Source organism: Crassostrea angulata, chromosome 3, assembly GCF_025612915.1.
Source record: "Crassostrea angulata isolate pt1a10 chromosome 3, ASM2561291v2, whole genome shotgun sequence".
In the NCBI taxonomy this organism is placed as follows: domain Eukaryota; kingdom Metazoa; phylum Mollusca; class Bivalvia; order Ostreida; family Ostreidae; genus Magallana; species Magallana angulata.
In genome coordinates this window covers 13,955,016-13,964,472 of record NC_069113.1, presented here as the reverse complement: position 1 = coordinate 13,964,472, position 9,457 = coordinate 13,955,016, and the positions used below count along the sequence as shown (strand labels likewise).

The 9,457-nt window shown below is 35.9% G+C and overlaps 2 protein-coding genes across 2 annotated transcripts; one reads left to right on the top strand and one right to left on the bottom strand.

Moving 5' to 3' along the window:
- Positions 1-1,333: 1,333 nt before the first annotated feature.
- LOC128178870 (uncharacterized) lies at positions 1,334-4,032 on the top strand. The gene is made up of 2 exons (XM_052846257.1): positions 1,334-1,929; positions 3,057-4,032. The coding sequence occupies exons 1-2, from the start codon at positions 1,334-1,336 to the stop codon at positions 3,526-3,528; spliced, it is 1,068 nt and encodes a 355-aa protein (XP_052702217.1). The 3' UTR covers positions 3,529-4,032.
- A 1,223-nt stretch (positions 4,033-5,255) lies between these two features.
- On the bottom strand, positions 5,256-8,462 carry LOC128177409 (uncharacterized). The gene is made up of 2 exons (XM_052844105.1): positions 7,406-8,462; positions 5,256-6,898 (listed from the first exon to the last, which is right to left on the bottom strand). The coding sequence occupies exons 1-2, from the start codon at positions 7,972-7,974 to the stop codon at positions 6,439-6,441; spliced, it is 1,029 nt and encodes a 342-aa protein (XP_052700065.1). The 5' UTR covers positions 7,975-8,462; the 3' UTR covers positions 5,256-6,438.
- Between the last annotated feature and the right edge of the window lie 995 nt (positions 8,463-9,457).

Here is a 9,457-nt window from a genome sequence, read left to right as displayed (position 1 = left end):
AGATCACAAAGCAAATGTAAGTGTTCAAATTACAGGTAATTAAAAATTAATTACAAATGCAGTTATGATTTTTTTGAAGAAGGGGTAGAAGTGGGGGTCATACCTTTCAACGCAATTCCTAAGGGGGGGGGATGATAATAACAAGTAACATGGGGGAAAAGGTAAGGTTCATCATTGGGGAACAAATCGGATACTGTAATATAAACTTTTTATATGACATGTCACTGGAGTAGAAAATGGCTATGAATAATGCTAAATGGCAACCCCATTTCATTCGATCTGAATCAGGAAATTTACATCGATAATTTTATGACTTATGTAAGCTGCAAACTTTCTAGCATTTTTCATTAATAATTTCATCTCATTTACACCTAGGACATTGAAATTTCAATAGGCATCCCATCCAGTACCTTACTCAAAAATCAAGCTGTGTGTTAATTAATTCAAGATACAAATTACCATAACGGTTCTCAGTATGTGTCATATTGATTTGTATACGTATATAACCCGTGCTTATACTATTACCAAATGCAGATTCAGCGTCTGAAATGTGACCTAATTTGAAGACAAAAACGTATTACTGCATTGAAAATATATACTTAAGTTCTGGCTAATTTAATATCTACCAATGGTTAGTACATGTAATATAGTTATTAGTGACCATTATTAACAGTATTTAATTCAGAATACTTAAAAACCATATATAGTTTTTAATATAGCCCACGCCTCACGCACACATTCAAGGGGGTGATTGGTTGAAAGTGAAATAAAAATTAGATTTTCAGACACTATTTCTTAGCTTGAAAATAAAAAGTTTTCATTTAAAAAAACCATCAACGTGATTAGTTTGGGACTAAAATCATTAATGAAAATGGATACATATGGATACTAGTATGGAAGGATGGAAAATGGATACTTCTATTTATTTGATCACAAAAGATGTTACACTTGCACCGTATTCTAAGAATGAATGACACGTGGATAGTTGGTGAAGTTTATATTTTTGCTAAAGGATAAAACACTTTGAGGTGATAAACGTTTTTTTTAATAATGAACGTACGGTACGTACGCATTCAAGCATTAAAAATCTCTGGAGTAAACGTTTTTAAGCATCGGTCTATAGATTAAACCTCGCAGGATTTTTATCGAAGACGCGATAAGATACCAATCTAATCCGACAGCAATATGCAAATGACAATAAAATAGTGTATTTCTTAAATTAGTTTTTCCGTTTCATGACTATATATTCATTTAATTTATAGAAAACCGGGTATTTCGTCATTACAGAGCAACACACAACCCTATCACTCTGACACGGGCCGGGGTGAGGGAAATGGAGTTGGTAGATAAGTCGATGAGCAACGCTACACAAAGGTTGATGGACAACGCCACACAAAGGGGTATGGACAACGCCACAGAAAGGACCCAGTCCGTTTTACAGGACGGGTACGACCTGCCTGTGTACGGCCTGGACACGGGCTGGTTCCTATATATCCACGTCCCTGCCCTTTGCTGTATCTTTGTGAGTCTGTTCTGTGCCTCTGCTGTCATCATAGCGTCCTTTCGGAGCCAAACACGACCATTTTTTAGCTGGATGAGAAGCGAACGTTTTGTAGTTTATTTGTCAATGTGTGACGCACTTTTCAATTTGACTCATAGCATGGACCATCTTCAAATGGTTATAACCAAGGACCACGTGTATCCGGTAGAGCTCTGCGAGTTCTACTCTTACTTCCTAGCGTTATTCTCCTCCGCACAATTTCTAGTGACTAACGTAGCAGCTTTCAAGGCATTTGGACTTATTTACTTGCAGAAAGAGTTTGGACTTGGCAAATATGACTGGAAGCTTCTCTTGTATACGTTTGGCATACCTTTCATGTTGTCAGCATGTGCTGCATTGTTAGGATATTACGGACCAACGGGATCTTAGTAAGAAAATACTAGTAGTCATCTTAAACTTGTAAAACCTGTTAAGAAAAATATGATTTGAGTTTTTATTTAACATTTCTTTTACTAAGAAGATGAGTAATAATAGGAGAGATACGATGCTGAAAAATAAGAACATCAACATATTTGATATTTCTTTCATCAAATCGGCCCAAACAATGTATATTTACTTAACACCGGTCGGTAACTCTTAAGATTTGAAGATTTTGATACGCATAGACCAATCAATGCTTGGAATATATTGATTATGCGTATCAAAATCTTCAAATCAAATACTTTAAATAACTTTTCATGACTTAAAATTATCTATTTTTAATAGAGTAGCTCTATATCTTTGCCATTTTCTAGTTAAGGTCTTGAGGAAAACGAACCAATCAACAAACACTTGGAGAGATGACCCATTATACATTACTCATAGAAATAAAATTTTGTATCCCAACAGTTGAAAGTTTGGATTTCAGAAGTCCTTAATCTCGAGGCCAAATTTATATAAAGCATTTAAATTATTCGCTTTTTGTGACTGAAATGGTTCAGTGGTTTGAGCACTAGACATCAGTCAAGCTGAAAGGTATTTTTTTAGGTTGAGGGTTCGATACTATCAAGACTTGAGGCAATTCTTTTTCCCCGTCGTATTTGTTATAATATTCAAACTTAATTTAGATGGAAATGTGATTTTCAAAATATACCGTGATAAAAAAAATAGATATTATTAGAAAAAATTTAAATTTGAAATTGTATTTTACGATTGGTCATATGTACACACGCGCCATCTTATTCCCCCGTCTTCTTTGTGTAGTAGTTGTATGAGACATAATCTCCCCTTCTCAGTAGAAAAGCTAGAATAGTATGTATACACTCTAGAATATTGTATATACACACTTTGTAAAATATATATCTTATAAAGAAACATGACAACATATGAATTCATCGAAGATAGTCAACGGGATTGACCTAACGCAGGCGTTTCATAATGTCAACTAAAAGTCTCAAATGCGACATGCTGTAGAAGTTTGCCAATAAATCATTAAAAAGCTGGAGCAAAGTTCTTTCAATTCCAAATAGTTATAATATGGTTTATCATAAAATATCATAATTATATATTTTGACAGCTGCCATTTCGACGCCGTCAAAGGAGCTGTTGCCAACATTTTCTTTACAACTGTTCCAATGACCGCGGTTCTAGTCGCAAACATTGTTCTCTATGTGCTTACATGGTGGAAAATCCACACAGAGTCAAAGCGGATCAAAACCATGCTCGGAAACGAGGCTCAAACAGTCCGCGCGTCCCACAGGGCGGCAAAACTGATGAGTCTGTTTGTGACCGCTTTTTTCGTTCAGTGGTGGGCCCTTGGTATTGCTATCGTCTGGTACAAATTTGCAGTGATTCCAAAGGAGTATTTAACAATCACGGTCATAATCACCAATCTTGGGGGAGTTGTGAATGGTTTCGTGTACATTATTATCAAGAGAAGGAGGGATCGCCATGGTAACAAGTCCTTCAAAAGTCCCAGACATTCCTTGAAGGATTTTGGAAACAATCATAGGAAGGTCGATGTATCGGTTATAGACACGAAGATGTAGTTACCTGCTGTGACCATCTCTACAGATGATGGATCCAGAATTAAGAGGGATGCATGTTAACGGCCATTTTAGACTGTTTTAATCTTCTTTAAGCGAGAACTATAGGAAAATGTTCAAATTTTAAAGCTGAAATATTGGGATTTCTCTTTACTAGATAATATACAGTGTATGGTAAACAATATCCTCTGTATGATTTTAAGGTAAATTTGATGAATAATTTGTTGACCATTCAGCCTTCTCAATAACATGATATATAGCATCAAAAGTGTTACGACTCTGTTGTAACCGTAAACTTATCACAACTTAAGGGGGATGTGCGGCCATCTTGTACTTTTGAAAATAAAAATGTAAACATTTCTAGAACTGGCTTGTCTCTGCCCAAAACTGCTGTTAAAAGCTAAAAATGCAATAAATATGAGGTTCTACACGTTGTTCTGTTTGCAAGATACATACATGTATGCATAGAAAAAGAGAACAATGTCTTTTTAATCGCTTAGAACAGCTGTAGAACTGCACAGCTGCAGACTTATTTTGAAGGTTTAAAAATATGAAAAAATTAGAAAGTGATTCATTGGCGTCCCCTCTACGACCATTTGTTGAGATTAGCACATTAATGTTGTAACTTTGCCCTAAAATATGGAATATCAGTCGGCATGGGTTTCATTTTTAGATCAAGAAAATCCAGTCTACACTTCGTCAGTTTGTGGTAGAAACAAGGCAGTTCAATTTAAGAAAGGTTTACATTTTATCCTCAAATACTAGTATACAAGATGGCTGTACACCCCCTTACATTTTGGTTAAAGATATATTTCTTTTCGTTAATGAAGAGCCCAATTTTAGCTTCTGTCTTCATTATAACAAAGCCTTTCATGGATTTATTTAATAGAATTGTATATGCGTGGAAATGTCATGACAGATTGAATAACGGAAACAATTTACATTTAAGTCTCAATCTATTTGTTTGGAGTTTACTGTAGGTGGACAATTGGACCTGTGGTTTAAGCAGCATCAAAATCAAAGGACAACGAGGATCGACTGCCGACATTCTGCGATTCACAAAAGAACTCACGACCACCAAATCGATAGTTAATCTTTTCTGTCTAGTGGAATGATCCTTAAAGTGCACAATGTAATCCATCCCATTTTTAATACCAATTAAATCCATTGCTATGAATATATTTTACTTGTACTAAATTTAAACATTCGGTGGCTAATGAAAAATCAGATTTTATAATCATAGCAAAATCAAAATAATCTAACAAGAAACGAAGCAAACAATCATCTAATTGGTGTAATATCGCGGCACAAAGACACCACCCCCTCCCCTTGCACACACACACACGTACACCCATCAGAAAAGATTTCTTAGGAGGGACCAAGTGAAAGTGCCTCGCTGCTCCTCAAAATGCAATGAACAAAGACCAATGAAATTGGGTCTTAACACAACAGTAGTGTCAATTATTAGTGTTTGTGGGAGAAGGAAACCGGTAACGGCTAGCAAGGACTTTCTCGAGAAATTATTGTTCTCTTTGTTTGTCCCTGTGGTATACGATTGATGCACGCTTTGCAGTATGCGGCAGAAATAAAACGAAAATTGAAGCTGTTGTTTAATCAAAGAGTGAACAATAAGCAAATATAGAAATTGAATATTTATAAAGAAGGAAAGAAATATGTTTCTTGATTAATTAATCTAATTGTTGATTTTCGTTAAGGAAGCTTGATGGTCAACAAAATAACCAAAAGATCTATCTTAAATTATAACATATGATTTTCAAAGCTTATTGCTATAAGCTATTATTAAGTGAAACAAAATTCATACATATTAGCTAAAACATTCAAACTTTTCTTATATTTTTATACAGAGCTTTTTTAAAGATCAGTTTATTCTACAAATGGCCACGACCATCCAGCCATTTATCTGGTTTACCTCATTCGTTGATTTCCAAGTTTTACCAAATACACTATAAATGTACATGTACTTATGTCTTTGACATAAATGTTGACATTTATACGTTAGTACATGTATACATATTCTATTTTCATAGTGTTCGTATATACATGTATGATGATTTTGTTTATTTGTTGTCTCTGTCCTAACCTTCGAATCGTCTTCAAAGGTAGAAATGTTTTGTGACAAAGATCTGTTTCCTGGCATAACATTTCTTTTGATACCAAACAACCAATTATAAACATGCTTTTTAAATGCATTTTACATATTCAGCAACCAAGTTGTAAAACGTGAATGAATCCCATATGACTGTAGCCACCCCCTCCCAACACCGAGAGGTAGATAGCCACATTTTTCACCTGCATTACCAAGATCTCACTTGCCATGAATGCAGACGATGTTTTATTTATGGAACAAGTCTGAAACCTTAACATTCTTTCCAACGGGATACTTTTTTATGTAAGAGGTTAACCGTGACCGCGAATGTAGTGTTTAATTAATTAACATACATAGAGAGAAACAATGATAAAATCTTGTCTAAATCAGATATCAAGCAAATATAACTCAGTACCTTTGAGTTGTATTTGTACAGGTTGTTTCTCCTTCATTGTAAAATCAATTTCAAAACCGATTATTTGCAGTGCAGTTGAGCTGACAAAAATCATGAAAAATAAATAATGCAAAACATATCAAAGTCTTAATACACTTGATGTTACAGTAAATGATCAAGCTACAAAACCATAGCTTCAGATTGCTCAAGTATTACGTGTTTAAGGATGCTAAATTATTGAGAAAAACCTCTCGGATTTGTTCAACGTGGACACGACTGTCTTCGATGTGTTTATTCAGGAGCTGCATACTCTTGATGATATCCTGGAACGGTCGAAAAACGTCACATAAATATAGTTTGCCTTTAATTAAAGCTTGTCTAAATTACACAACACACAACACGAACGCAATTTCTAAACACTCGAATTCTCTACTTTTTCAGAGACTGATTTAATATCTTGAAACTGTTTTTCCTTTGTCGCCATCTTTTTGGCTTTGGCGGTCGCCCGTCGCCGCCTGATAATGATGTAAACAACGCCGTTTAGTATACCACCGATGTTGGAAAAAGTGGTCACAAACTGAAACAAACTCTGGGGGACGGGGGCGATCATTTGCCAGATTCCATAGAGCGCCATTGCCCACCACTGCGCAAAGAAAGCCGTGACGAACAAGGACATGGTTTTGGCGGCCTGTAAAGATGCCCGGATGGTCGCCGCCTCTTGGCCCAGGGTGTGCTGTAGTCGCTTGGACTCGGTACTTATCTTCCTCCACGTCATTGCATAAAAGACGATGTTCATCAGAAGGACAGCTAATAACGGGACGGTCGTGAAGAAAACATTGACCAGTTCCCCCTTTACCCCGTCAAAATAACAGCTGAAAGTAAAAAACGCAACAGGAATTGGTTTTATTTCATTCGCCCGACGAATCATTCTGTAAGAATTTATCATTAATGTCAGATTTATTCAAATGAATTACATTTATTCTCTGAACACATTATAAACAAATTAATCAACCTTGTGGGCCGTTTGGATACATTCAGATTTAAGGGATTGGGGGGGGGGGGGTTGATAACTTTTAATTATGAAGTTACTTAGTATGCCGTAGACTCATAGAATATCTAAATTGGCGTGGGAGCCAGCTTTTATGGTCTTATTTTAAAAGTTCTAGTATTGTATAAAAGAATAGTATTTAAGCCTGTTACTACAAGAAGCATAATGAATGGACTATTGATCTAATAATCTAAGCAGCAGATGAATTCATGAATTGAAACAAAAAAAATTATATTAGCATGAATTTAAAACATGAATTTGTGAATAATACATAGCTGTATAATAAACATAGCCTGTTTTAGAAACTGTCATTGCTCAGAACTATACTTACAAAGTTCCATTAGGACCGAGGGTTCCGAAGTAAGCGGCCACAGACCCTCCAACGCAGGGCAGTCCGAACGTATAGAGAAGCAGACGATAATCGTAGGCGCCAAAGTTCAAGTCCTTCTTGAAGTAGATCAAAACGAATACATTCAACGCAACAACGTTGACCATCAGGTTTTGTGCTGTAATGAATTCCGCCAACATGAATCCATAGAACTCGCACAGTTCCTTGGGGTACACGTGGTTCCTTGTGAGTACGATGTGAGTATGGTCCATACTGTGAGCGACGTTGAAGAGGCCATCGCAGAGAGCAAGGTAAACCACAAACCGTTCACTCTTTGTCCAGGAGAAGAACGTCTTGATACTCTGCAGTCTGAACGATGCAACCAAGATAGCAACAACTGATATAAAACTTAAAATGATACAAGTGATTGCAGGTATGTGAATGGAATAAAATTGTCCATTCTCTAAACCGTACACAGGTAAATCGTATCCACTTTTATCTCCATCGGATGATGGTAAAGATTTTGCAGACGACACTTCAAGTCCCGTTACATTATTGGTGATATTTTCCATGTCAATATAAATGGCCAGACGCAGAAATACTAGGTTATCTGAACAAGTTTATATAAGGAGAGCAAAACAATTTTGACATTTTTCTCGACATTAAAGCAAACAAAGTGATAAATGTCTTGCTTCAGCATCGATGATTTAGACTCATTTAAAAGGGTTTAAAAACCAGTATATGCAGGATTAATTGAGTGTTGCATGAGTGACACCGCCGCCGGAATTTTATCGTCCCCAAAGATATTAATCCACGGACCCGCTGATATCCAGGACGTGGAATTGCCTCAGCACAGCAGAATCAGACCTCTCCTTCGATGACACCCTTTGGTCTGTGCTGGAAATTAACATTATATAGAGGCTTTAACACTGTTTAATGGATTCAGCCTTTTGCGAGTTGCTTGTATTTTTATTTCAAAGCTGTCGTTATCATTAAGATTAAGTCGACACCTTGTGGAGTAAAACAGATATCTCTATAATCTTCGATTAATAGGATATGGACACGAAAGAGGACAGAGAAAAAAAAAGTCTAAAGAAAAAAAACCGAATATGGATGCGTCTTTTGTTTTTTCTAAACACGCCTCGGGTTTTAGATCCCCCTTTACAGCCTACCTCGCAATAAGTTCATACGGATCCAGAAAATCCAAAAAGGAGCAACATAATAAACAACATAAATTTCATTTGTACCGACCCTGTTGCCTTAGTGACACCGAGTCGTTGATTCAACGAAAACACAGGCCTCTGACGTTAAAATATTTCTTTTTATCTTAGTAAGATAATTTCTTCAACTAAACAAATAATAAGAGTTTTGGGAGGTGTTATATTTTTCTATCACTATTTAGACGAAGATTATATTCATGTCTTAAAATTTGCATTCTATTGTAAGAGGTCGAGGTCAGAGGTTAGCCTGGAATTAATGAGGGATGATGTAAGGTTTTGTGTTCTATTTGCCTTATTATGTGTGTTCTCTACCATGTTGTCGGGTGGGGTGTTACACTTTGTCATTGCGGGTACAAGTAAAAGAATTTGTTGAGGATGGAAAACGATTGCTGACGACAGAGACTGTTCAAAGCCAACAATACCAATTAGTCAGACCATGTAATAATAATGAATTAAATCTGATCATGATGATCTATTTTAAGATTGCATTTAAAACTGAAGGTATGTTTTTATATTATAAAAATTAATTGAAGCCATAAGATAACTGCGATGACTCCCACTAATTTTCTCAGTTATCAATTTAAAATAAATTGTTAAAATCCTCCTATTTTTAAAGACAGATGTGATAAAATACACGTTTCAATAACTTGCCATGCCTATTCTAAAACTGGGGAAAAAAGAAGAGAAAGAATTAGTGTAAATTGACTTTAAAATCAGAACTTTTTGTAACTTTGAGTCGAAAAGAGGTCAACTCAGTCTTAGAAAATCCCGATTCCTTTTTCAATCTGTCGCACCCACAGGGGCCAAGCCCGTTTTAACATTAATTTCAATGTAA